Below are 27,984 nucleotides of genomic sequence, written 5' to 3'. Positions count from 1 at the left end.
TTCCCTTCCCTTCCCTTCCCTTCCCTTCCCTTCCCTTCCCTTCCCTTCCCTTCCCTTCCCTTCCCTTCCTTCCCTTCCCTTCCCTTCCCTTCCTTTCTGTTCCCTATTCCTTCCCTTCCCTCTCCTTCCTTCCCCTACCCATCCCTTCCCTTCCCTTCCCTTCCCTTCCCTTCCCTTCCCTTCCCTTCCCTTCCCTTCCCTTCCCTTCCCTTCCCTTCCCTTCCCTTCCCTATTCCTTCCCTTCCCTCTCCTTCCTTTCCCTACCCATCCCTTCCCATCTCCTCCCTTCCTATCCCCCTCCTCTCCCCTTATCTCCCCTCCCCTCCCCTTCCCTTCCCTTCCCCTCCCCCTCCTTTCCCCTTTCTTTTCCTCCCCTCCCCCTCCTTTCCCCTCCCCCTTTCCACTCCCCCTCTTTTCCCCTCCCCTTCTCTCCCCTCCTCTTCCTTTCCCTTCCTTTCCTATCCTCCTCCTCTCCCCTTCCCTTCCCTCCCCTCCCCTCCCCTCTCTTCCCTTCTCCTCCCCTTCCTATCCCCCTCCTCTCCCCTTCCTTCCCCTCCCCCTCCTTTCCCCTCCCCTTCCCTCCCCTCCATTTCCCTTCCCTTCCTATCCTCCTCCTCTCCCCTTCCCTCCCCTCTCCTCTCTTCCCTCCCCCTCCCCTCCCCCTCCCTCTCCTCTCCTTCCCTCCCCTCCCCTTCCTTTCCCCTCCCCTCCCCTCCCCTTCCTTTCCCCTCCCTTCCCCTTCCTTTGCCCTCCCCTCCCCTCCCCTCCCCTCCCTCCCCTCCCCATCCCTGCTGCTACTTGGTCTCCTGGGCATCACTTTCCGGCCAGGCCACAGCTGGGTGCCGCGCCCAGGGCTGCGGGCCATGTGGCTGTGTGTGCCTCAGCCCTTGCTCTTCCGTGGGCAGCTTTTCCTTCTGCCCGGCTGTGCCGGCTCCCCTGGCAGGGCTGCCTTTCACCTTGAGGCACTGCACAAAGGCTCCCCCAGCACCCCCAGATAAGCAAGTTTCTGAGTCTCCGCATCCTTGTCGCCCAGCTATTGCCCGTCTTATTTTTGGGGAGGGGTGAGGGGCCACACCCGGCAGTGCTCAGGGATCACATAGGAGAGCCAGGACTACACAAGCGCCTTCCCTGCGGTCCCATCTCCCCGCCCTTCTTGATGGCGTCCAGCTGGGTGGATGTGAGGGGTGTCCCCTGGTGGTGGCCGACCAGTGAAGGACACGGCAGTGAGGGCTTCGCACAGGACAGGCTCTGGCTGGCCCTGGGGAGACGCTTTTACATAGAGAGAGACAGGACTACAGCACCCCCATTGGGACAGCCAGACCATTGGGCCTCCGGGTCATGAGTTGACCACCTAGTAAGGAATCCAGGCCAGACCCCCAGGGCGTGGACATACACGCCCAGACACCTGACCGCAGATAACAAGGACGATCCCAGGGAACGTAAGAAGACGTGTTTGCCGCTCTATTCGCTTCTGTAACCCTCCGCCTGCTGGCTCGAGGCCGTGAGAAGGCACCTGGCAGGGGGCACCCAGGCACGCAGGCAGGAGGGCAAGGGCTTAAAAACCTCTCCCTTGGGCCAGAGTGATAGCACAGCAGGCGAGGTGTTTGTCTTGCACGAGGCCAACCCGGGTTCAATCCCCGGCATCCTATATGGCCCGCCAAGCAACGCAGGAGTAATTCCCGAGTGCAGAGCCAGGAGGAACCCCTGAGCATCGCTGGGTGTGATGCAAAAAGCAAACAAAACAAAACACAAGACCTCCCTGAGGGTGATCAGGCTCTGAGCCCAGGGGGTGGTCCCAGAGACCCTCAGCTCTGGATCCCTTGAGTGAGTGTGTTGGTGTGTGAATGAACCCTTGAGAAGTCTGGCCCGGCTCTGTGTGTCTCGTCGGCAGCTGAGCTCAGGCTGGCGGTCACTTAACACCTGGCCGCCGAGATCTCTGGCCACTTAACACCACGTTGGCCCCTCCCAGGGCCCACCCGACCGATGTTTCCCCAGACACACGAGACGTGTTCAGGGGACACTCCCCACTCCATCAGTGTTTATTGAGCCCATTTCCTGTTCCGGACCTTGGGCTGGAGAGAAAAAGGGGGACAGGACATGCCCTGCTGTGGGATCTGATGGGCGGGTGGGCAGGGCCAGGTCACGGCTGGGGTGGCAGGAGGTCCTAAGAGCCATGGACCCTGGGATACCGAGGGACAGAGGCTCCTGAGGGGGCAGCCCCAGCCCAGCCAGGTGAGAGACGAGGTAAAGCTCCTGAGTGGCCCCTGCTTGGTGCTGGGGACTCACAGTTGGCACATTTCTGCAGGGGGGGAGGGGGCGGGGCTCACAGTGCCCCCAGCGGGTCAGCACTGTCCAGCTGCTGCTCGTCCGAGTCCTGGGAGAGAGAGAATGGTGAGACACTGGACAGCGCCCTCTCCCCTCCCCCACCCTTTACAGCCTTGGGGGGCTTGCCAGGCTGAGAAAACCTGATGAGGGGCTGGAGTGATAGCACAGCGGGTAGGGCGTTTGCCTTGCACACGGCCGACCTGGGCTCGATTCCCAGCATCCCATATAGTCCCCTGAGCACCGCCAGGGGTAATTCCTGATTGCAGAGTCAGGAATAACCCCTGTGCATTGCCAGGTGTGACCAAAAAAGCAAAATAATGATAATAATAATAATCACTGTCACTGTCATCCCGTTGCTCATCGATTTGTTTGAGCGGGCACCAGTAACGTCTCTCATTGAGAGACTTATTGTTACTGTTTTTGGCATATCCAATACACAGGGGTAGCTTGCCAGGCTCTGCCGTGTGGGCGCAATACTCTCTGTAGCTTGCCGGGCTCTCCAAGAGGGGCGGAGGAATCGAACTTGGGTCGGCAGCGTGAAAGGTGAAAGCCCAACCGCTGTGCTATCGCTCCAGCCCAATAATGATGATGATGATGATGATGATGATGATGATGATGAGAAGCTGATGAAACCTTTGTGGTTCCCGGGTCCCATGACCCCACTGATGCCACCTTCACATGGTATATATTGTTTAAACAAGCAAGGACCCAAACCCCCTAACCCCCCTAACCAAGGTGTTTACAGAGGCCAGGAGAGAGCCCCAAGCCCGGTGCTCCTGGCAGGCATGTGTGAGGTCCTGAGTTGGGTCCCGACTGTGTGTGGCCCTTGGCAGCACCCCAGGATAACCCTGCTGGCCCCTTTCTCGGAGCACTGCACGGCTGAGAAAGGCCAGGCGGCTCCCGCCCTCCGGAATATCCCCTTCAGGAGCGGGACGGTGGGGACGGGTGGAAGCAGCGCAGTTCTCTGCCGTGTGTGAGAGAGTAGGACTCGAGGGTGTCAGGCAGGGCCGAGGGAGTGGCAGGCAGAGTGGGACACGCAGAGTGCGTGCATCCCTAGGGGTCTAACCCTGCGCATGCGCATCCGCCCCGTGCGTCGGTTCCCAGGCGTCCACTCGCGTGCGTTCATCGCCGCGCGCCTGTCATTATGCACCCATCCTTGTGTGTCCGTCCTCCTGCATCTGTCCCTGTGCGTCTATGCTTGCGCGTCCATTCCCACAGGTCCGTCCTAAAGTACCCGTCTGACGTGTCTCTCGTAAGCGGGTGTCCACATGCATCCAGCCTTATGTGCCTGTCTCTGCGTGTCCGTCCTTGTGTGTCTGTCTGTCCTTATGCTCCCGTCCCTGTGTGTCCATTGCCCTGCATCTCTCCCTGTACCTTTGTCATTTTGCATCGTTACGCATTTGCATAACGTGCATCTGTCCTTGTGTGGTCAGCACCCCGCATCTGTGGCTATGGTCTTTCCTTGGGTGTCCGTCCCTATGCACCCATTCTTTTTTTTTTTCGCTTTTTTTCGGGTCACACTTGGCAATGTGCAGGGGTCACTCCTGGCTCTGCGCTCAGGAATTACCCCTGGCAGTGCTCAGGGGACTATATGGGATGCTGGGAATCGAACCCGGGTCAGCCACGCGCAAGGCAAATGCCCTCCCCGCTGTGCTATGGCTCCAGCCCCACTGTGCATCCATTCTTACGCATCTATCACCTGTCTTTAATGTGTTCACCCCCACGCGTCCACCAGCATGTCTGATGTCTGTCCCCATCATCGATTCCCGTGTCTTTATCGCCATGTGTCCACACCCGGGCCTTTGTCACCCTGAGTCCATCTGCCACATGAGTCCATCCCTCTGTCCTATGCATCTGTCCTTAAGTGTCCATTGCTGTTTGTCTGTCCTTATGCCCTCACCGCCATGCATCTGTCTTTATGTGTCTGTTTTGTTTTGTTTTGTTTTGTTTTTTTGCTTTTTGGGTCACACCCAGTGATGCTCAGGGGTTACTCCTGGCAGTGCTTGGGGGACCATATGGGATGGCCGGGGATTGAACCCGGGTTGGCCATGTGCAAGGCAAATGCCCTACCCGCTGTGCTATCGCTCTGGCCCCTATGTGTCTGTTTTATGCAACCACTGCTATGGCCTGTCTTCATGCGTCCACTCTCTGCATCCATCACCACGCATCCGTCTTCATGAGTCCATCTGCATGCCGCCATCAGCATCCACCATCATTATGTGTCCACCGCTACGCCCCCATCAGCCCGTGTCCACTGTCATGTGTCTGTTCCCGTGTGTGCATCCTAATGCATCTGTCACCCTGGGTTTGTCCCTGTGTGTCCGTCCTTATGCGTCTGTCCCGGTGCGTCCATCCCATGCACACCTCCCAGTGTGTCTGCCCCCGTGTGTCCACACCCAAGTGTCCTTCATTATGTGCTCATCCCTGCTTATCTGTCCTCATGAGTCCCTTTTGCCACGTGTTTGTCCTGAGAGTCCACTGCCGTGCTTTCGTTCTCGTGCGTCTGTTCTTGTGTGTCCATCACTATCATCCGTCCTTCTGTGTTCATCCTTCTGCACCCATGCGTCCAACCTAGTGGGTCCAGCACCACGCGTCCACAGGGCCCCCGGGGACAGCTCCCTGGCCCCCTGCAGCACGCACCCAGCCCTTCAGATGCCTGACTCCAAACCCTTCCCCGGAGTGAGCACTCCCGCCGGGAAGTGTTCATCTGACACGTGCAGGTAGACATCACTGTCCTCTGGTCCCTGAGGCAGGCACCAACTCACCACGAAGGGGTCGTAGCAAGGCTCCCGGGGTGCCGACGTCGTGCTCTCGTACATGGGGTTCGCGATATTCTCAGACTCCTGCTGCTTGCCAAGAGCTGAGACATCAATGTCCTCTTCACACTGCTCGGGAGAACAAGCCCCAAAGGGACAGGAGAGTCACACCAGCTCTGCCTCTCCCCCTTACTCACCCCGATATACCTCCCTCTTCCCTCACACTGTCATTTCTTTTTGTTGTTGTTGGTTTGTTTATTTGTTTCCACACTCGCTGTGCTTACAGTTACTCCTGCACCTGGAATCACTCCTGGCAGTGTTTGGGGGACCCTATGGGATGCCAGGAATCGAACCCAGGTTGGCCACATGCAAGGCAAGTGCCCTACCCATTGTACTATCTCTCTGGCCCTCTCTCCATTTCTTTCTTTTCTTCTTCTTTTTTTTTTTCATAACATGACCCTGAGCTGCAACTTGTGTGAATTAAGTTATAGCCAAGTGGGAGTCACTTGCCTGCCTGTGTCAATGTGTTTAATTTTTCCTTCTCCCTCCCTCTCCCACCTCTCTCTTTCCAGCTGCCTTTTGCTTGTTTAATAGCCTTCTTAAAACACATAAAAAATTCACTCATTAAAAAAAATATTGCGGGGCTGGAGCGATAGCACAACGGGTAGAGCGTTTGCCTTACACGCGGCCGACCCGGGTTCGAATCCCAGCATCCCATATGGTCCCCTGAGCACCGCCAGGAGTAATTCCTGAGTGTAGAACCAGGAGTAACCCCTGTGCATCGCCGGGTGTGACCCAAAAAGCAAAAAAAAAAAAAAAAAAATATTGCTTAGGAACTTGTTTTTAATCTGATACATTTTTTTCACAAATAAAAAAATTCACTCATTTAAAAAACATTGCTTAGGAAGGAACTTATTTTTTAATCTAGTACATTTTTTTTTCTGTTTATTTTTGGGTCACACCCAGCAGTGCTCAGTTACTCCTGACTCTGTGCTCATGGACCACTCCTGACGGGGTCTGAGAAACCAGACAGGAACCGGGGATTGAATCTGGGTCGCCCTCATGTAAGACCAGCTCCTTACCCTCTGTACTCTCTGGCGTTTCTCTCATACAAAACTTTGTACGTAGACTTTACCCCATTAAAAACATGGTTCCCCAAGAATCAGTTTCTTCTCTGTTCAAAGTATCTTGTCCTGTGACACAAACCTTTTAATCGGAGGTGACCTGTGTTCACAGCACAGGTTGTGGCTGGGTTGTGGCTGTGCACTTGTCTGGACTGACTCAAGCTGGGCTCTGGGACCTTCGAGTGTCCACCCACCGCCCTCCATCAGCCCTGTCACTCAGGCGCCCTTCTTTCACAGAACTCTGGTTCCCCCCTGAAACCTCGTTTTCTTTCTGACCTCCAGTACTCCGTACCCACTGCGGTGTCGTGCCAGGGATGTATCCCCAACCCGCCAGCCTCCACCTCAGCACACAGGGGCCCCCACTCGCCCCCTACCCACCCTAGGAACTGCAGTCAGTTCTGACCTTGAACCCCTCTGGGGTGGCCTTGCCTGGCCGGGCAGCGGGGTCAAAGGACTCAGGGCCGGGTGTCCGGAGCTCTGCCCCGGAGCTGATGATAGGCCGGTTATCTGCTGTACCTGGGGGCTCAGCAACTCTTCCCGGAGTGCCAGGTGCGTGCGTGCGTGCGTGCGTGCGTGTGTGTGTGTGTGTGTGCTTGGGGTGGGGTCTCCGTTACAGTGGTCCCACTCAGATCCAGGCCTTGAACCTGCCCCTCTCACCTCAAAGTGCTGGAAGCCGATGGTTCTCCGGTTGAGTCTGAAGTAAGAGTACGCGGCCAAAGCGACAGCGCCGATGACCAGGAGGATGGCGAAGAAAATGCCCATCCCCAGGCCAGCGTGCCCTGCGTGCTGCAAGACGGAGAGGGGCTGAGTGAGCACAGGGACGCCCCCGAAGAGTGTGCTCACGGCAGCCCAGCCCCCTTGCACTGGCCCCGGGCCTCTATCCGCTGCTAATGGAGACCGCATCTGAGGCCTTGTGACTTCCGGCCCTTCACCCCCCACTCCCCCACCCCCACCCCGTCATTATTATCATCATCGCGTCCAGCTGTCAAATGGCCCTTGTGTCCTATCGGTGACCCATTAGCCTGTCCATGGTTCTGATGGTGATCACAATTACTATTCCTGTTCTGAGACGGGGAGACTGAGGCACGCACAGGGTCAGTGCTTGCCCGATGTCGCCCGGCCAGAGTGGCAGGGGTGGGCTTTGGAGCCCCCTGAACTGTGGAGCCTCTTTGCCATCAGCTGTGCTGGTCCCACGTTTAGGACCCCCGTAGAGCCCTCACACCGCTGGCCAGAGCCGGCCAGCGCTCGGTGCCCGGGACCGTCTGAAGTGCTGGACCTTAGTGACCTCATCGTCCTCCAAGAGGCAGTAGAGGGAGCCCTCTGTGCTCCCCCTGTGGCAGGTCAGACAAGCGGAGCACAAGGGTGATGAGGGACACAGCTGGGGTCAGCCTGGCCCCACCTCCAGCGGGCTGGCCCCGCCTCCAGCGGGCTGGCCCCGCCTCCAGAGGGCTGGCCCCACCTCCAGCGGGCTGGCCCCGCCTCCAGCGGGCTGGCCCCGCCTCCCCGGCTTCGGCTCAGCAAACACCAGCAGGGACAGGGTCTCATGTTGCTAAAGGTGCAGCGTGAGGGTGAGAGAGGCTGATGCAGTGTCCACTGCACGTCCTGGCTGCCCCTGGGGGCATCTGCGAAGGGCCCTGGGGAGTGGACTCTGGGGCTCTTCCTGGATACTCACCGCTGGGGCCGGGGGTGCTTTTAAAGGGCCGGAAATGATGTGGATGATCCCATTGGAGGCAATGTGGTCCCACTCCAGAACGGCTCTTCCGTCCACGAACCGGGTCTCCTGCGCAAAGGAGCACTGCGGGTGGAGGGCGCCCGCCCCCTGGCCCGGGAGGGGAGGGTCCATAGCCCAGGGCCTCTGCGCCACCCCCCAGTCCCAGGCCTCCCTGCGATAGTTGTCCTTGGCCGGCGAGTTCAGAGCAGAAGAGGAACCTTGAGGGGTCGACGTGCCCAGCCTCGCTGAGTGACCAGGGGAGACTTCAGGGAAAACGGCTCATCCCTGACTTCCCAGCCAGTGAGGGCCACGTCCAGCCCCCAGCACTGAACCTTCCCCCAAACTGTTGTGGTTTTGGAGAGGGGCCAGCTACACCGGGTGGTCCTCAGGGGTCACTCCTGGCTCTGAACTCAGGAGTCACTCCTGGCAGGTTTGGGGGACCAGCTGGGGTGCCTGGGATCAGGGCTGGGGGGGTTGAGACTCCGACTCTTAAGCACTGCCAGCCACGAGCGCCCCACTGGGAACCCCCCCCAAGTCCCACTGGGAGACCCCCCCACCAGGCCAAACCGTCTGCCTGCCCCCAAGTGAGTACGGCCAGGGTTGACCTGGGCCCCAGGAGCATGGCAGGGGAGAGCCCCTATGAAAATCCAAAAGAAAAATCGCAATTCTCGATCCCTCACTGTGCTTCCGGTTCTATTCTTATGTCACAACCCTTATATATCACAAAGATACAAGAGCCTCCAAATTTAAAAAGACATTTTTTTGTGGTGGGGGGGTGGCCCCACCTGGTGGTGCTCAGGGCTTACTCCTGACTCTGTGCTCAGGGATCACCCCTGGTGGGGCTTCGGGGGATCATATGGGACACTGGGGATCCAGCCTGGGTCAGCCGCGTGCAAGGCCCTATAGGAGACCCCACCCCTATAGGAGACCCCACCCCATACTCTGACTCCGGCCCCAGAGCCTCTGCTTTCGCCCTGACAGTGGTCGATGCCCCCATTAGCACCCTTACTTCTACTATCTCTATATACAGAGAGTCTCTTGCCCGCACGCCTGGCTGTCTTCCCCGGGGCCCCTCGGAGGGGATGGGCTCCAGCTTCCCTCCCCACCCCGAGCAGAGCTCCCGGCGGCCGAAGACCATCGGAACCTAGCTACAGCCATGCTGGAGGCTCCTCTCCACATGTTCAGACAGGCCTCACGCATGAAGGAACCCAGGTGTGTGTAATCCCGTCAACGGCCAATATCCAGAGACTTAAAAGCAAGCTCCCAGAAGTTTGTAGCCTACTTCTCCCTCTGGGAGAAACTGGCAATCCTCTGAGAGTTTCCTGCCCCCATGGGACAGCCTTGCAAGCTTCCCATGGTGTATTCACATGCTAAATCCAGTAACAAGCTGGATCCCATTCCCCTGACCCTGAAGAGCCCCCAGTGCGACATTGTTGGGAGGGCCGAGTTGAGAGAGACTTCTAAGATCTCAGGGAAAGGGCGAATGGGGAGGTTACTGAGCCCGTTCGAGAAATCGATGATTAACGGGGGTTTCGTGATTTCGTGATTCGTGACTTCTACTATCGTCCCCACTGCCCCCGGCCATACCACCACCATCAGCACCACAGTGACTGTCCCTGATGGCATCCCGGCACTAGTGCAACCACCACCATATCTCCAGCCTCCCCCGCTGGCAGGAAAAGGACCCGGAGCAGCGAGACGACCTTCGTCCAGCCCAGGACTGGGGGCAGGAGAGGCTCACAGCTGCCCCACGCGGTGGCCACGGCCGGTTTCTCAGAGCGCGGCCACGCGGGGTTGGCCGTGGGGACTGGGGGCGCCCTTGCCTGGGTCTGAGTCAACCTTTGCCCACGCCCCGGCTCGCTCCGCCCCCCAGCAGGCCCCGGGGGTGTCCGTACCTGCTGCTGCTGGTCCTGGCTGGCCGTGATGTGGAGCTGGCTGCCCAGCCGGGTCCTCAGCGTGGAGCCATTGACCAGGTCATTGTAAAACAAGACGTTGACATTGGCGAGGTGGTGCTCGATGTCTCTCCCCGACAGCCTCTGAGAGCAAAGGGCAGGTACAAGAAGCATCCCCGTCTCTGCCTGTCTCCGTCTCTGCCCGTCTCGTCTCTGCCCGTCTCCGTCTCTGCCCATCCCTGTCTCTGCTCATCTCTGTCTCTGTCAGTCTCTGTCTCTGCCCATCCCTGTCTCTGCTCATCTATGTCTCTGCCCGTCTCTGTCTCTGCCTGTCTCGTCTCTGCCCATCCCTGTCTCTGCCCATCTATGTCTCTGCCAGTCTCTGTCTCTGCCCATCCCTGTCTCTGCTCATCTGTGTCTCTGCCCGTCTCTGTTTCTGCCAGTCTCCATTTCTGCCTGTCTCCGTCTGTGCCCAAATCTGTCTCTGCCCAAATCTGTCTTTGCCTGTCTCTGTCTCTGCCCATCTCTGTCTCTGCCCACCTCTGTCTCTGCTTGTATCTGCCTCTTCCCATTTCTGTCTCTGCCCGTCTCCATCTCTTGCCTGTCTCCATCTCTTCCTGTCTCTGTCTCTGCCCGTCTCCATCTCTTGCCTGTCTCCATCTCTTCCTGTCTCTGTCTCTGCCCGTCTCCATCTCTTGCCTGTCTCCATCTCTTCCTGTCTCTGTCTCTGCCCATCTCTGTCTCTGCCGGTCTCTGCCTGTCTCTGTCTTTGCCCATCTCTGTCTCTGTCTCTGCCCGTCTCCGTCTCTGCCCATCTCTCTCTGAGAGCCAGGATGGAACCTAGGGCCTCACCCTCCCAAGGTGGTTCCTCATTCACTGAGACTCCCTTGGAGTCTTCACTATTTTATTTTCTTCTTTTTCTGGCTCATCCCTGGTGGTGCTCAGGACTGACTCCTGCTTCTGTGCTCAGGGATCACTCCTGGCAGGGCTCGGGGATGACAGAAGGTGTCAGGGGTAGGACCCGGGCTGAACTGCATGCAAGGCCAGCGCCCTCGCTGCTGTCACATCGCTCTGCCCTCCCCCTACTGTCTTCCTTCCCAAGGCTCAGGAGCACACAGGGGAGCGACCCCCTTATCCCGCCCTGCCCGTCTGCCTCTGTGGAGATCAGGGTGCGCCAGGCTGGTCTTTGGCTCTCTGCCAAGTCTGGCCTCTAGGGAGGTGAAGGCCCGAGCGTCATCTCTAAATTCTGGCGCCCCCCCAGACTGGGAACAGTGGGGATTATCGCTATTGTTATTATTTTGGCGGGGGAGGTTGGGCTTGATGGCCGCATCTGGCGTTGCTCAGGGCTGACTCCTGGCTCTGTGGTCGGGGACGGTTCCTGGCGGGGCTCCGGGGACCAAATATGGTGCTGGGGGTGGAACCGAGGCCACAGTACTCAGAGCCAGGGGTTAGGCTGGTGAATGGAGAGAGGAGCTGCTCCCCGGCCCCCTGCAGCGTGGCCAGGCTGGGGGTCTCCAGAGACCGCAGTGACTTGGCTGGAGCAGTGCTGCCCAGTCTCCTCCCGCCAGGCCACGGGTCCGGTGTTGGGGCTGGACTGAGCTACCAGGGCGAGCCCATGTAGACTGTACCGTACTACGGACAGGAACATAGGGACCCATGAAAATGGGCGAGACTTCTCGTGTGTCCTGACTGGCTTGGATGAAGCTGAACATTTTCCCCCTTCAAGCCGCCTTCAGAAAAATAATTTCAACATACTGAAAAGGGCAGTTTTCCTTCTCTCACAGAAGCCTGGCTGGTCTTTGACATGCAGATGGTGTTAGCCAGGCCTGACCTTTGAGATTGTAAATTGTAGATTTCAGGTGCAGGCCCAGCTTTGTCTTTGGGATGTAAATCCAAGTGCTTTTAGCCCAAGGAAGGTTTCAGTTTTGGTTTTGCATCTTCTTTCCGGAGGCCTAGATTACCGGCCTGCGGATACAGGGAAATAATGTTGCCTCAATGTTCTTCCTGTAACATCTTTTGATGCCTTTGGTGACGTCACTATATTGCGCCCTTTAGGGGTACCATGATCAATAAAAGGAAGTCCACGAGGCCCTCTGCCTTTGCTAAGAGCCAGAGTGAGCCTTAGTCCTCCAATCAATGCATTTCTTCCGCGTTCCTATCTCAGCGCCTCCGACTGCACGAACGTTCACGCAACAGTCCGGCGACTGTGGTCGAGGGGGGCACCAGTGGCCTCAGGCTCCACCTCCTGAATCGTGTCCCTTCGTGACCCTGATCACGACCCTGACTCGTCACACAGCCCTGCACCCTCCCAGGCTCACTTTGGCTCCAGACACACGACGGGGGCCAGTGGCCTGTCAGCAAATGGGGCGACACGGAGGTCTTGACAGGAGCTGGCAGGCCCGGACCGGCTCTCCTACTTCCGGAACCTCAATTGGGCCGGCCGTGCCCAGAGCAGCTGACGTCGAGTCCCTCTCAGGCACGGGTGCCCAGAGCTGCCGGCTCATCTGCGGCTGCGTGTGGCCACGAGACGGCAGAGGCGGGGGACAGAGCACCGGGGCGGGGAGAGAGAACGGTCTGGAAGTGCTCCTAAAGCCCCCACTCACCTTATCTCCCTGGAGCCCGTCGTTCTGTGGCACGAAGAGGGTGCCCCGAATGGACAGATCCTCCAGGTGCTTCAGGAAGGCCTGTCCCTGGGACGAGCTGTTGGAGTAGGCCAGCACCTCCTGGGGACACGGAGGAAGAGGTCAGCGGGCAGCCCAGGGGTGCTGGCGGCTGCCCTCACCTCTTTCTCCCGAAGGCTCCCTTCAAAGACCCGCAGGAGCTCAAACATGAAAGCTTGTAACTGGATCTCACGGTGATTCAATTTATTTATTTATTTATTTATTTACTTTTTGGGTCACAACCAGTGATGCATAGGGGTTACTCCTGATTCTGCTCAGGAATTACTCCTGGCGGTGCTCAGGGGACCATATGGGATGCTGGGAATTGAACCTGGGTTGGCCGCGTGCAAGGCAAATGCCCTACCCGCTGTGCTATTGCTCCAGCCCCACGGTGATCCAATTAAAAAAAAAAATAGTAAACTCAAGTGTACAAATTCCCCAAAATAATAAAAAAAAAAAACCCTGCAGGAAAAGTTTCCCTCGGCCTGTCCCGTGTCCCTAAGCCCTGCCTGCGGCGTGGGCCTTCCGGCTACTGCACGGCCCAGCCTCGAGCCGAAACCCTGCAGCGGCCACTGATCACGTAAGGAAGAGTCAGCGTTCTTCCAGGAACCCCCCCCAGACTCCTCCCTTGCTCCTGGGCCCCGGGCCCCACTGTCCTCTCTCCAGGCCACTCTGCTCTGGCCGTGCCAACTTGATGCTCTTCCAGCTTGCCGCCCGCTGGCCCTCTGCCCCATGCCTGCTGTTCGTGCTGCCAGGGCTGTTCTTCCCCCGCCTCTGTGCAGCCGGCTTCCCCTGCTCCGTCCACTCTGACTCCCTCTCTCCCTCCCTACGCTCTTGCCTCATTCCTCTGCCAAATGGGAGCCCCCCGCTGTGCCTGCCAAATGGGAGCTCCCCTGCCCCTGCCTTCCCCGCACCCCGGGGTCTCGAGCATCTTCGCGTGTCAGGGCTATTTCCTTCCCTTGCTGGGTTTCCCGCCCTCTCTGGGGCACACGGCAGGAGCTTGGTAGATGCGTGTGGGAGGTGGGGAGGGCGTGGGGGTGCCACAGTGCCCGGCTCCACTCTCTCCCGGTGTAGCCGGGGCTGCCGGAGCCCCGGAGAAGTGAGTGACTTTGCCGAAGGCCTCACAGCCATGGGGTTCGCTCTGACATCATCTCAGAGTGGAATCACAGGCCAGGGGGCCAGGCATCGGTCTGCTTATGGAGACCCGGATTTTCAGACTAGGTATTTGCGTGCTTTTGGTCAAGACTTGTCATTTGGGGATTCCTGGTTTAACATCTGCCAGATTCTCTGAGCCCAGTTCTGAAGCCCTGTCCCTTCTCTTTGACTCTGTTGACCTTGCTGAACCTCCGTCTCCTTAGTTATGAAAGAGGATCAATAGCAAAAGTGGCCCCATGAGGCTGCATGAGGATTTCTTCCTTCTACTAATTCTGTTTATTGAGCACATACTATGTGCCTGCAACAAAACAGAGACCACCTGTTTGCTTTCCCTATGGAACTTGCAACCTGTGGATGGAGTAAAAAGTGCTTAGTGGAGTACTTGAAGTACTTGAGGTACCTAGTGCAGTGCTTCAATTCTCAGTCCACGTCCCCATAGCAGTACCTCAAACTCAAAAACGTATAGTACTCAGTGTAGTAAAATCAGTACTCAGTCCAGTCCCCGGTGCAAACTAAAGGTTCAGAAGATATTAGCTACTATTGCTATGATTGTTAGGTCAGTCCTTTGATAAGTCACCACCAAATCTTTCTTTGCTTGGACCTGTCTTCACCGCGCATCATATGCAGCATGTTCAATGCCAAATGCAAGTTGACTCCTGCTGGCAATCTGGCTCGTGGACTGACCACCAGGTGGGCTTGGCTCACTATGGTGCCCAGCCTGCCCACGAGGCCAGAGGAGCTTCTTTCACCCCTGCAGAAGCAAGTCAGATGCTTCTCTAGATGCGAGGAGCAGTACTGTCACCAGAGAATTGCCCCTGGACTGGTTAGGGGTCCGAGTGCTGTGCAAATATCAACTGGGTTAATGACCACAGTGACTCCTTGAGGCTGGCGCTAACACCCTCTGCATCTTACAGATGAGACCCAGAAAGGGGAAGTTTCAATGGAATGTAAGAAAGGAAGGAAGGAAGACAGAAAGAAAGAAAGAAAGGAAGAAAGAAAGAAAGAAATAAGAAAGAGAGAGAGAGAGAAAGAAAGAAAGAAAGAAAGAAAGAAAGAAAGAAAGAAAGAAAGAAAGAAAGAAAAGGAAGGAAGAAAGGGAAGGAAGGAAGGAAGGGAGGAAGGAAGGAAGGGAGGGAGGGAGGGAGGGAGGGAGGGAGGGAGAAAAGAAGGAAGAAAGAAAGGAAGGAAGGAAGAAAAGAAGGAAGAAAGAAAGGAAAGGAGGGAGGGAGGGAGAAAAGAAGGAAGAAAGAAAGGAAGGAAGGAAGAAAAGAAGGAAGGAAGAAAGGAAGAAAGGAAGAGAAAAAAGGAAGAAAGAAAGAAAGGGAGGAAAGAAAGAAACAAGAAAGAAAGAGAAAGAAAGAAAGAAAAGGAAAGAAGAAAAGGAAGGAAAGAAGGAAGAAAGAAAAGAAATAAAAGGAAGGAAGGAAGAAAGGAAGGAATGAAAAGAAGGAAGGAAGAGAAAGAAAGGAAGAAAGAAAGAAAGGGAGGAAAGAAAAATAAGAAAGAGAGAGAAAGAAAAGGAAGGGAGGGAGGGAGAAAAGAAGGAAGAAGGAAAGTAAGGAAGAAAAGAAGGAAGGAAGAGAAAAAAGAAAAAGAAAGAAAGAAAGGGAGGAAGGAAAGAAAGGAAGAAGAAAAAAAGGAAAGGAAGGAAGGAAGAAAACGAGGAAGGAAAGAAGGAAGAAAGAAAAAAAGAAAGAAAAGGAAGGAAGAAGGAAGAAAGAAAGGAAGGAAAGAAGGAAAAGGAAGGAAGAAAGGAAAGGGAAGGAAGGAAGGAAAGAAGGAAGAAAGAAAAGAAAGAAAAAGAAAGAAAGAAAGAAAGAAAGAAAGAAAGAAAGAAAGAAAGAAAGAAAGAAAGAAAGAAAGAAAGAAAGAAAGAAAGAAAGAAAGAAAGAAAGAGGCAAATCCAAGCTCCAGAGCCGGGCTCTGCCGCCTTCCCTCCCATGGTGGCGAGCCCGTGTCATCCCTCCGGGCCTCCCCCCTGCAGTCCCACCCTCCCCCGTGGCCCGGCAGAGCCCCTACCGTCAGGAAGTTGGTGAGCGAGGGCAGGGACATCAGGACCTGCAGCAGGTTCCCGGAGCACGAGACGCCGTCTCCCACGTAGCCCTCCTTGCAGGCGCAGCTCACTTCTGGAGGGCACATGGGAGTCTAGGTCTCGGAGGCCGGCCGGGCGGCCCCAGCCCCCCTCCCCCCCAGGGACTGGCCACACGGGGCCCCAGCAGCTGGAGCAGGCCGGGGAGGTGCAGCTGGCCGTTGGTTACCTTTCATCCGGAAGCAGAAGACGTCCCACGTTTCACTCTTGTTGTTCCTCTGTCCGTAGTCCACGATCCCCACCACCCCAGAGCCGCACTTCTGGGAGGCGAAGGCCGTGGGGTAGGCCACACGCCCGTCCTCCAGCCAGCCTGCCGAGCACAGGTGGTACCTGGCCTGTGGGGACACAAGATGTGGCCAGGGTGAGCTGCCAAGTCACATTGGCCACAGGGTCCCTTGGTCCGTGTTCGAGTCCCTGGCAGTGGTGGTCAGGCTTGTTTTGCCAGGGGTGACCCTGTGCCTGGAACGTGAGACAGGCCCGGCAGAGTCTGTCAGCTGGGGCCCCAGAGGGTGAGGGTGGAGTGCTCTTCTCGAAGGCACTCGAGTCTCCCACCCCTTTCTATTCACTGTTTTTTTCCCCCACACTTTATTTATTATTATTATTATTATTATTATTATTATTATTATTATTATTATTATTGAATCACCATGTGGAAAGTTACAAAGCTTTCAGGTTTAAGTCTCAGTCATACAATGATCAAACACCCATCCCTCCACCAGTGCACATGTTCCACCACCAAGAACCCCAGTATATCCCCCTCCCACCCCCACCCCCCGTCTCTGTAGCTCATAATTTTCACTTTACTTTCTCTTTACTTTGATTACATTCAATATTTCCACAAAAAGCTCACTATTATTGTTTGGCATTCCCCCCCCCCCAAATCAGACCTGCTGAAAAGGAAGCATTTGATAATTTGTTTTCCATTGCCGAGAATGAAGAGATATGAGGTCTATCTATCTCGGTGGCTATCGCGGCCGCGTGGTTTTGGATTTCTGTATTTTAGTAACTAAGTCCAGGGAAATTTCTGCCAGAAATTGCATCATTGCAAGCTTGTACCTCTCTTTAGTGGCCCTTATAATATGGCGGTCGCCACGCCTTCCCCCTCTCCAGAAAGAAAAGCCGAGAGAGAAAAACCTTTCCCCTCCTGGGGCGGCATGGGGTCGAGGCTTAGTTCACAGTCTAGAGACATTTCTGCAAGAAGATGCTGGTACCAAAAGTAGTTTAGCTGGCCTCTGGGATCATGGTCATCCAGCAACGGAGAGGCCGCACACGTGCGGCCACTCGGGTCACATTTCGGCGGAGAGCCTCTATTCACTCTTGAGGAAGGATTTTCTCTCAGTCATTTAGCCTTACCTACAAATTCTTCTGCACACAGGTGGAGAGAATCTAACTGAACACAACACTCCCTACCACCACGGTCATCAACCCATCAACATATCTTATTATCACCACCACCTTCATCATCACCGCCATGGTCACCATCATCTTCCTCATCACCATCATCCTCAAATCACAGCAGTAATCATTTACCACCACGACCTGACCTGTTATCAGCACCATCATCACCGTGATCATGATGGCACCATCACGATCCTAAATGATCCCACTAATTGTCATCCTCTTCCAGTCATCCACCACCATCATCATCATCGCCTCCTCCTCACCATCAACTCCACCACTGTCACTGTGACCGTCACCCTGACAGAATCATTTCATCCCTTCCTCATCCCATCATCTTTATAACGTCCTCATGGTTATCACCACCATCACCACCAACCATCACCGTCACTACTGAATCATTGTTTTCTCATCCCGAACATCATCACCACATTGGTCAAGAGCTTTTCACGGATGAGGCTTTATCACAACATGTTCACATGTGCTCACATCAGCCCCATGAGGGAGGAGATAAAAAAAAAAATCCCAGTCATGTTTTGGAGAAAGTTGGAGCAAAGAGGAATTGGGTAGGGGCTGTAGCGATAGCACAGGGGGTAGGGCACTTGCCTTGCATGCGATCGACCCGGGTTCGAATCCCAGCATCCCATATAGTCCCCTGAGTACTGCCAGGATAATTCCTGAGTATATGAGCCAGGAGTGACCCCTGTGCATCGCCAGGTGTGACCCAAAAAGAAAAAAAAAAGAGGAGTTGGGTATCTGGCTCAGATGTATAGAGCCAACTCGTAGCTAGTCTGTAAGCCAAAAGAGGAATTGGGTATCTGGCTCAGATGTATAGAGCCAACTCGTAGCTAGTCTGTGAGCCAAACCCTGGCAGTGCTCTCTGGGGCTTGTAACCTCGAGTACGGGGTTCCTCCTCCTGTGCTCGTCACTGTGCCTCACCCCTGAGTCCTTAGACCAAATGCTAAGTTGACAGCGGCTTTGATAGCGTCAGTCACCAAGGATCACACGGTCAAAAGCAGAAATCCAGAGTGCCTAAGATGCCCGGTGGGTCCAGGCATCCAAGGCTTTGCTCCAGCGGAGAAACAGCAAGTTGAGGGGTAGGTGGAGAGGCTTGGCGGTGCTGGAGGTGCAGGAGAGGCTCGAAGATCACCCAGTGGGCCCTTGGCTCCCGGGCTGCAGTGAGCACTCGCCCGAGGGTGGTCCAGAGGCTGACCTTCCCTGTGGGCACCCCGCCAACTTCCTTCTCAGCGCCCCTGACACAGAGGTCACAGCTATGCGGGTTTTCTGGTGATTGAACTCTTCTTCTTTCTGCTCAGTGTCTGTCTGGGTCTTGCCCTTGGCACTGAGTACCGAGGTGGAGATCAGACTGTTGGAGCCTGACATTTAGAAAGTGGATCCCTCACCTTGTGGCATGTTGCTTATCTTTCTGAGTCTTGGCACTCCTCCTCCTCCTCCTCCTCCTCTTCCTCTTCCTCTTCCTCTTCCTCTTCCTTCTCTTTCTCCTCCTCCTCTTTGTTTTTGGGTCACACCTAGCAGTACTCAGCGCTCAGGGATTATTCCTGGCTCTGTGCTCAGGGGTCACTCCTGGCAGGCTCAGGGGACCATATGGGATGTTGGGGATTGAACCCAGGTTGGCCACATACAAGGCAAATACCCTCCCCGCTGTACTACAGCTCTGACCCCTTTGGCTCCTGTGTTCACAGGAGGGAATAAGTGGTAACCCCCACCTCCAGGGCTCTCTTTTGGTGGGATAATAACATCCACAAAACACCTCCCGGGTGTCTGACACCAGATGTCCCCCAGACGTGCTAAGCCGTGACACTCCCAGGAAGCACAGCACAATCCTTCCCAGGAGACCTGGATCGGGGTCTCCCCCAGGGTTCTGGAACCACTTCCTCTCCTGCAGACCCCTTCCGGCGTCTGGGTGGACGGGACCTACCTTCTGGGCGTAGGAGAGCTGGTTGTAGGTGGCCACAGTGGCAGCCTCTTCTGCACACGCCTCTCTGGCTTTGTCGAAGGTCAGCTTGTACTGGCCCTTCGGGGACCGCAGGTGGAACACGCCCATCGTGGTGTCTGGAGGGGAGGGAGGAGAGGAGGGGGTGAGCCGCCAGCTGCACTAGGGCCCGTGGGAATTCCTCCACCCACCTTGGCACGACACAGAGGCATGCCTGTACAACCTTTCTTTCCTCTCTCTTTTTCGTTTGTTTTTGTTTTTGGGCCACACCTGGCCATGCTCAGGGGTGACTCCTGGCTCTGCACTCAGGAATCACTCCTGGTGGTGCTAGGGGGAACCATGTGGGGTGTTGGTATTGAACCCTGGGCCAGCTGTAGGCAAGGCAAGTGGCCTCCCCACTGTCCTATCGCTCAAGCCCCATATTTTCTTTCGTGACTATGTAAACAGCACAGGTTCATTGCAGAGTTCTAAGCCCTCCAGGCAAAGAAACAAAATTACCTATAACCCTAGCCCTCTCCTTCCTGGAAATAATGATTCTATGGCAGCTGTTCTGGTGCACTTCCTTCCATAATTTTTATTTCTATTTTAATTTTAATGGACTTTTATTTTCTGGAACTTTTGGTTTTGAGATGGTCTCACATTCTTTGCATCTCTCTTTTTTATTTTTTCTTGTTCATGCATCATGTGTATTATAGCTGTGGCTTTGGACATAGGTAGGTTTTAGGCTTCTTTTGTTCATTTGTGGGCCACGCCTGGCTGTGCTCGCGGGCTGCTCTGAATGCTGTGTCCAGGGGTCACTTCTGCCAGTCCAGTGCCTTAAGCTCTGCAGCAATTCTCTGCCCCTGGACTTTTCTCTAACAAGATTAAATTATGATTGTGTCCCGGTGCATTTCTCTTGCAGCTGGATGACTCCCCCACTGATACGTAAAGCAGAATCGTTTCTCGGGCCAGAGAGAGAAAGAGCGCAGAGGGCTAGCGGGGTGCGTGCTGTGCATGCGGGGAGCCGAGTTTCAATTCCTAGCACCTCACAGTCCCCTGAGGACTAAGGGGAGTGGTTCCTGAGTGCAGAGGCAGGAATAGGACCCCAAGTTCTACCGGGTGTGGCCGAACCCTACCCTGAATCCCCTCTCTACTCTCCCCCTCACACACACACACACACACACACACACACACACACACACACACACACACACACACACACACAATTGAATCTGTGAGATGTCCAGGAAGCCAGGAAGTGCCTGGGATCCCTCCTTGCCCAGGGGGCGTTGGGGCATTTCTCCATCGCGATTCAAGGGGCCCATCTCCCTTGACTCTGCCCTGCACAGCCTGGCCCCCCTGCTGTGTGGGACGTGCCTTAGTTCCGCCTCTCTGGGACAGTACAGCCGTCCTGGGAGACGGACAAGCTATTGCTGCATTACTGCACTAACAGACTCTTCCGGGCCATCATGGCAGATGCCACCTTCTTGCTCTTCTGTACCCCAAACTCTGTCCCCAAGCTGCATCTCCCCCCAGCACAGCAAGTGCTGCCAGGGGGCTCGAGGGAAGCAGTCCGAAGGCAAATTCATACTGGGGTGGGGGAAAAACCTCCTGGCCCCCTCTAGGTTCAGAGGTGACAAACGGAGGTGACGGTGTGTCTCACTGCAGAGGCCCCTGCCTGCATCAGGCGGTCAGTGCCCGTGTGTTGGTACCTGCCCGCCATGTCTGACTGTCTGTCTGCTCTCGCTCGGTCCCCGCCCCAGGCCTAGAGACCGGGGTCCCCAGCCTCACTCACCCTGGAAGTGGAGGTCAGTGCAGTCAGCATCCGCGTGGCACTGCCCGTGGTCCTGCAGGCAGCGGTCCACGGGCAGCTGCTCAGGCTCACAGTCCAGCCCGTCGCCCACGTAATGAGGTTTGCACTGGCACCTCTGCTTGCCCTGGCGGGAGAGTGAGCGAGAGGATGGGGCGAAACTCAGCGCCTTGTCCGGGACCCCAGAAGCGCCTCTGAGGGCTCCGTGGGGGGTGGGGTGCGGGGGAGCAGGAGAGACGGTCAGTGGGACGGAGGGTCACAGGCCCAGGGGGGCCCTGGGGGAAATGAGAACCGCCACGGTGAGCCCAGGAGGAAAGGTCAGCCTTGACGTCTTGGCAGCAGTGTGGCACCATCAGAGACAGCCCCGGTCCCGGGAGGGAAGCAGCCCCCCCACAACCCCCGCCCCTTCCATCACGGGGGCCTGGTTTGCATTTGGCATGCCAGGGATGAGGAACGTATGTCCATGCCGGGCACCGTCCCTTGTTCTGCGCATCATCTATTCTCTTGGTATTTCCGGGGCACCTACGACAACACCTGGCGGGTGCTGGGTGACCTCGGCGAGCAGCTCATTTCATCCCACCAGCCGCTTTATAGGGTCTGCACTGGGAGCAGATCCACTTAGTCGGGAAAACGAGGCTCAGAGAGACCAAGCAGCCAGCCCCAGGCCACACAGCATGAGAGTCCGGGTCGGGAGACTCAGAGCCGGCTGCTCAGTCCCACCACGGGCCTCCCCTACCAACTTCCTCTCCTGCAGCCAGTGAGCACACAAGCCTCCGCAGCTCCTGCTGTTTCTTGTTTTTTTTTTCTTTCCCTTTTGGGCCACACCAGTGATGCTCAGGGCTTGCTGCTGGCTCTGCCCGTACTCGGGAGTCACTCCTGGTGGTGCTCGGGGACCATCCAGGATGCCAGGGATTGAACCCGGGTCAGTTTCCTGCGAGGGTAACGCCCTCCCCACTATGTTAGCGCTTTGGCCCTGGTGCCTACCCTTTCCTAGTTTTTCTTTCACACATATATGAAATTTCTTTTTTGGGTCACACCCAGCGATGCTCAGGGGTTACTCCTGGCTCTGCACTCAGGAATCACTCCTGGCGGTGCTCAGGGGACCATATGGGATGCTGGGAATCAAACCTATGTTGGCTGCGTGCAAGGCAAACGCCCTCCCCGCTGTGCTATCGCTCCAGCTTCTTCTTTCTTATATTTAGAAAAAGAAATCCATCGGGGTTTGGAAACACTCTAGATCTACTGAAGAGTCGCCAAGAGAATATCCCCAGGACCTCTTCACCGAGTTCCCTGCCCGCCCCCCTCTCCCAAGGCCCAGAGGACGTGGGGCCAGACACAGAGCTGGCTCCTCCCTGAGGCCGACAAGAGACTGGCCTCGGCTCTCCCCCACCTCCCGTGTCCGTGGGAGACAGAGAGGGCAGCCCGGGCAGAGGCAGGACGGGGCGCAGTGTGCCGAGGAGGGGAGCGGGACTCACCGGGCCGGTCATGGTGCAGGTGGCGTGCTCGTGGCAGCCGCCGTTGAGGCCGTCGGCACAGGGGTCAATCTCCGTGCAGCTGCGGCCGTCACCCCTGTAGCCCTTGGGGCAGCTGCAGGACACCTGGGTGTCTGTCTGGGAGCACTTGGCCACCGTGGCACAGCCGCCATTGTCCTGGGCGCAGAAATCCACCACTACAAGAGCAGGGAGAGGGGGCCGCCGTCAGCCACCACCCCTGCCACGAGGCTGTGTCCGCAGGCGCGGTCACCCCAGGACCAGGGGCACCGGGCGGGGTCACTGGGCGCTCATCTCACCCGGCCGTGCCTCCCTGAGCCCCACAGCTCTGTCTGCACATGCTGACCTCTGACCCCCCAGCGCAGGCCAGCCTGTCCCCTGGGCACTGCTGTGTCATCTGTGGTGGCAAAAGTGGGAGGGTCTTTCACGTACAAGCAGTGCCAGGGGTGATGGTCCCCCTGGGGGACAGACTGAGTCCAGGGGGACTGAGCTCTTCCCTGGTGGCACCACATGGAGAGAGAGGCTGGGCAGAGGCTTCCGCCCACTGGGGTGATGCTAAACCCCAGCTGGACCCATTGGCTCAGACTTTTGCTTCTGTGACTTCCCACCTTCCGACCCAGGCAGAGGTTGTGCCAGCCTCGGGGAAGAGCTTGGAGTCCTGGTGTCTCCTGCACAACTGTGCCCACAGTCCCGAGGGAAGGAGAGTGGGGATGGGGCGGGGGTCTCGCCTGAAGGGGCCGGAGCAGAAAGACACCACTGGGCTCCTGGCTGGCATTGCTGACCCACTCCTGAACTGCCCCATGGCAGACCACAAGCCAACACCGTCCAAGCCTGCCTCCAAAGCAGGCCCTAAATAATATATTTTTTATTACTTGTTATGACTAATCTGCTAAAAAATTGTCCCCCCAAAATTTGGAGTAAGTGTTGAAATGTAGCAATTATGTCTTCCGAATATTCCCAAGCCCATGAATTCTTGAAATGATTTTTTTGTATATATGGTAATTAATTTTGTATTGCTTGCTATGAATGGACTGGAGTGATAGCATAGCAGGTAGGGCGTTTGCCTTGCACACGGCCGACCTGGGTTCGATTCCTCCGTCCCTCTCAGAGAGCCTGAATACTGAGAGTATCACACCTGCATGGCAGAGCCGGGCAAGCTACCTGTGGCGTATTCTATATGCCAAAAACAGTAACAACAAGTCTAAAAATGGAGATGTTACTGGTGCCCGCTCAAGCAAATCGATGAGCAATGGGATGACAGTGACAGTGACAGTGATGGTAATTTTATGTGTGAATATATGTAAGCAGTGCAAGTTTAAAGGACGTTGGCGATCCATGTTTGTTTTGCTTTTTTCCAGATATGTTTTCAGTTGTTGACAGTTATGGAGAATTCTAATAAAAATAGAAATGTATAAGTAAATTTTAAAAACGAAAACACCGCAGGCCATTTTCCAAATATTTTGGAGGTGAGGCCAGATTGCTTGTCATGATACAACGACGTGTGTCACAGTGTGTAGAGCAATTTCAAAACCAGGACTGATGGGCAATCCCTAGTCACCATGGGGCAGGGTGGAGGATTTCCCTCCTGTCCCAGCTGCTGTTTCCCCGTTCCCTCCAGGGCACCCACCTGTACATGTCACTCCGTCGCCTTCGTAGTTCAGGCCACACTCACACGTGTTGTTCTCCTTACAGGTGGCGTGAGCAGAGCACGGAGGCGTGCACACGGGGGGCAGGTCTGCGGGGAAAGAGGGGAGCGTTTCTTCACAGAGGCAAAGACACTCGGGCCTGCCTCAGGGTTTCAAAAGTGCCTGAGCCCCACCCCGGTAGATAGGGGGGTCTGGCAGGGTCCTACTCAGCCTGGAGTGACCGAGGTTGTGGAATTCCTCCGTTAAGCCCACCTCAGCCATCTCAGTAATCTGGATTAAAATGCAGACACCTGACCTCATGGAAGCTTTATTTTTTGTTTTTTGCTGCTGGGTTCGCTGGGGATCGCCCCAGAGTCTATAGCCTACATGCGTGCAGGGCGTGTGCCCTTGCCACAGGGCACACTGTCTGGAGCTCGGAGTCACCAGAGAGCTTGGGACAAGCCTGGAGTGTTGGAGCACCCATGGGGGGAGGCACCGGCAGGCCGGGAGGCTGGGAGGAGGCGTGGTGGGGAAAAGGACCCAAGCTAAGGGCGTGACGGTGAGTCTGGAATCTCTGGGGCCCAAAGCCCAGAGGCAGAGTTTAGTCAGCAATTCTGACCCCCGGGAGGATGAGAGGACAGTGAGCCCAGCCTGCAAGGGCCCGAGGGAGGTGCTGGAACTTGGTTCTGGAGGAGCGTGCACCCGCCCAGTTCTTCACCCCCACGGCCTGCCTCTGCCGGCTTCAATCCGGTACCCAGAGGAGCTGCTGACTGATCCTCACGGCCCAGGGCGGCCGCTCAGCCGGGGCCACTCACGCACCTCCCCCGGGCCGGGCTTGGGGGGCCCGGCTCAAAGACTCACCTGCTTGACGTTCACACGCCCTGGGTGTGGGTGCGTGCGGAGGCCATGTGGGACATGCCTGTCCATCCTATTTTCCTTGATTTTTTTGCATAAGGGGGCCCTTCCTCTGGACCCATGCACGTGTGTGTGTATAAGCGTGTGTTTGTAAAAGTAAGTATGTGTATGTGCAAAAGTGTATATGTGTGTAATATGTATGTGTTTATGTGTGGACATGTGCATGTGTTTATGTAAGTGTGTGTGTGTGTGAGTGTAGTGAGTGTATGTATGTGCATAAGTGTGTAGGTGTGTAAGTGTGTGTAGTGTGTATGTGTGTGTAGCATGTATGTGTGTGTAGCGTGTATGTGTGTGAGTGTGTATATGTGTGTATATGTAAGTGTGTGTACTGAGTGCATAAGTGTGTGTAGGTGTGTATGTAAGTGTGTAATTCTGTATAGTGTGTGAGCGTATGTTTGTATGTGTAAGTGTGTATACTGAGTATATGCATGTGCATAACTGTGTGTAGGTGTGTATGTAGGTGTATAATTGTATATAGTGTGCATAAGTGTATGTGTGTATGTGTAAGTGTGTGTAGTGAGTGTATGCATGTGCATATGTGCATAGGTATGTAAATGTGTGTAGTGTGCATGTGTGTGTATGTGTGAAAATGTGTATGTGAGTGTGTATCTGTGTGTAGTGTGTATGCATGTGTGTGTGTAGTGTGCACGGGTGTGAGTGTGTGTGGGTGCTTGTTTCTGTGGTGTGGGGCCCTGCTCATCCCGTTCCTGAGGCCTTGCCCGGGTCCTTCACGTCGCTCTGCTCCTCGCTCCCTCACGGCTGGATTCCATCTTCCCTCGTTTTCCCTCTAGTTTCCAGCCCGGCCCCCGCGCCACAGAGCCCACAGCAAGGGCCAGAACCCCAGGACGCTGCCTCTGCCTCCCCCCCGCCCCCCGCCGTGCCCGACCACAGTGGGGCGTGCTCAGAGCACTGCTGGCCCACGACTCACCGAGCTGAGTGTCGCAGAAGCGGCCGGCCCAGCCTGTCTCACAGAGGCACTGCCCCGAGCCCGTGATGCCCTCGTCACACTGACCGTGGCTGGAGCAGCTGCAGGCTGAGGGTGGGGGGGGGTTGTTAGGGGGATCAGGCATTGGGGGACCAGGCATTGGCACCCAGGGACCGGCCCCGAGGCTCTGTGTGTGTGTGTGTGTGTGTGTGTGTGTGTGTGTGTGAGAGAGAGAGAGAGAGAGAGAGAGAGAGAGAGAGAGAGAGAGAGAGAGAGAGAGAGAGGCAGGGGGTGGGTGTTGGTTGCTGTGGCCACACATTCAGCCACGTCAAAGAACAACTGAGTCGGGGTGGAAGGTACCAGGCCCAGAGTATACGGCACAGAGACTCGGTTCCTGTTCTCACAGTGTGTACTGCTGGGGTGTGTGTGACAGATGCAGTCTGAAGGCGGGATGGGGCATGGGCCAGAAAGGAGAGAGAGAGAAAGAGAGAGAGAGAGAGAGAGAGAGAGAGAGAGAGAGAGAGAGAGAGAGAGAGAGAGAGAGAAGAGAGACAGAGACAGAGATACAGAGACAGAAAGACAGAGAGACAGAGACAGAGATAGAAAGAGACAGAGAGACAGAGAGAGACAAAGACACAGAGAGAAATAGACACACAGAGAGACAGAGATAAACAGAGAGAGATGGAGACAAGGACGATAAACAGCGAGAGAAACGCAGACAGAGAGACAGAGCCTTACCTCTACTGTCCAGCCAGAGCTTGGAACTGTGACCGACTTCCCCGCTCTTCCCTCTCCAGCCCCTGCCTCAGCCGGGCCCTCCCTCTGGGGCGGCCTTCGTGGCCCCTGCACTCCGCTCTCGCGCTCCCACTGTGCTCCCACTGGCGGCTGGTGCCCGCCTCTCTGGAGGGCTCACGCCCCTCCTCCTTTCACCCCTGCCCCATCCACCCATCGTGCCGGGACTCAATGCCCCGAGCTCTCATGCGACCGAGCAGCTCCCGTGGGCTCTGGCCGTGGCCACCTCCAGCTTCCCCTTCCTTCCTCTCCCCTCCCTGTCCACTCCGCTCGGTGCCGTGGCCTTGATGCTGCCCCCCGCCTGCGCAGCCTGCTCCTGTCTTGGGCCACTGCATCTGCCAGGACCACCAGCCCACACTGGCCGGTACTGTGGCCGCTCACCAGCCATCCACGGAACCTGATGGAAGGATTCAGCCCCCCTCCCACAGTTTTGCATCATCCAGGACCACGTGGAGACAAAGCATCTCCCGCACGGCCGGGCTCCGTGGGACACGGAGCTCCCTCCATCTCCCTGTGCCTGGCCCCCACCTCTGGCCCCCCGGAACAGCCAGGACAGCCACACAGGCCTCCAGTTCAGAACAATTCCTGCTCTGGACCCAATCACGTAGCCTCTGTCCTCATCCTCTCCTCCCCCGCCCCCCTCTGCCCGGTGGAGGGGAAACTTGCAGACTCTGCAGCCTGCACCCCATAAATGCATGCAAGCACGTAGGGGAGGAGGTTGGTGCACGGATGGAATAAAGGCTGCACCCGCCCCGCGGCCCTCAGTGGCCCCAGGCGTGTGCGTGAGGGGCTCCTGGGTTGGGAAGTGGGGGTCCGCCGGGAGGGGACAGCGTGGGGGGCAGGCAGAGGGGAGGTGCCGGCAGAGCCTGCTCCCAGGCGGGTGGGGGGGGTGTACGTACGCTGACAGTCAGGGCCGAATCTCCCAGGCCAGCACAGCTCACACGCCGTCCCGTTGAAGCCCGTGTTGCACTGGCACTCCCCCGTGGACCAGTACTGGTCGAGGCAGACGCCCCGGCTGTTGCACGGGGTGTCCGGGCCTCCGGGGCAGGCTGGAAAGAGAAGGCAGCGCGAGGACTCAGCCATCGCCCCAGACACATTGGCCTGTCCTCAGCCCTGGGCTCGCCCTTGGCCACTGGGCTGGTGCTTTGGGTGCACTGCAAAGTCTGTTTGGACACGACTTCACCTGTAGCTGACAGAGTCTAGCTTGGTACAGGGAAGTGCTCCTGTGTGGGGGGCTCAGACATGTGGATTGGGATTGGTCTGGGGTCAGGGAAGGAGATTGCTCTGAGCTTTGGTATCTGGTGAGAGGAGAGTGATGGCGATGATGATGGTGACCATGGGGCTGGTGCTGATGATGGTGATGATGATGATGGTGGTGTGCTGA

The 27,984-nt window shown here is 56.4% G+C and overlaps 1 protein-coding gene across 1 annotated transcript in view; it reads right to left on the bottom strand.

The window, feature by feature from the left end:
- Positions 1–2,020: 2,020 nt before the first annotated feature.
- Positions 2,021–27,984, bottom strand: part of STAB2 (stabilin 2) — a 159,808-nt gene continuing 133,844 nt past the window's right edge. The window contains exons 56-69 of the mRNA XM_055118350.1: positions 27,500–27,649; positions 25,812–25,916; positions 23,971–24,078; positions 22,329–22,522; positions 20,839–20,980; positions 19,050–19,183; positions 15,882–16,047; positions 15,643–15,749; positions 12,412–12,531; positions 9,812–9,952; positions 7,878–7,985; positions 6,863–6,991; positions 5,091–5,210; positions 2,021–2,374 (exon numbers count right to left, since the gene is read on the bottom strand). Coding sequence (XP_054974325.1) covers positions 2,324–2,374; positions 5,091–5,210; positions 6,863–6,991; positions 7,878–7,985; positions 9,812–9,952; positions 12,412–12,531; positions 15,643–15,749; positions 15,882–16,047; positions 19,050–19,183; positions 20,839–20,980; positions 22,329–22,522; positions 23,971–24,078; positions 25,812–25,916; positions 27,500–27,649 — 1,775 coding nt within the window. The 3' untranslated portion in view covers positions 2,021–2,323. The remainder of the gene's footprint in view (positions 2,375–5,090; positions 5,211–6,862; positions 6,992–7,877; positions 7,986–9,811; positions 9,953–12,411; positions 12,532–15,642; positions 15,750–15,881; positions 16,048–19,049; positions 19,184–20,838; positions 20,981–22,328; positions 22,523–23,970; positions 24,079–25,811; positions 25,917–27,499; positions 27,650–27,984) is intronic.

Source organism: Sorex araneus, chromosome 10 (genome assembly GCF_027595985.1).
Source record: "Sorex araneus isolate mSorAra2 chromosome 10, mSorAra2.pri, whole genome shotgun sequence".
Taxonomy (NCBI): Eukaryota; Metazoa; Chordata; class Mammalia; order Eulipotyphla; family Soricidae; genus Sorex; species Sorex araneus.
This window is presented reverse-complemented; position numbering and strand designations above follow the sequence as displayed.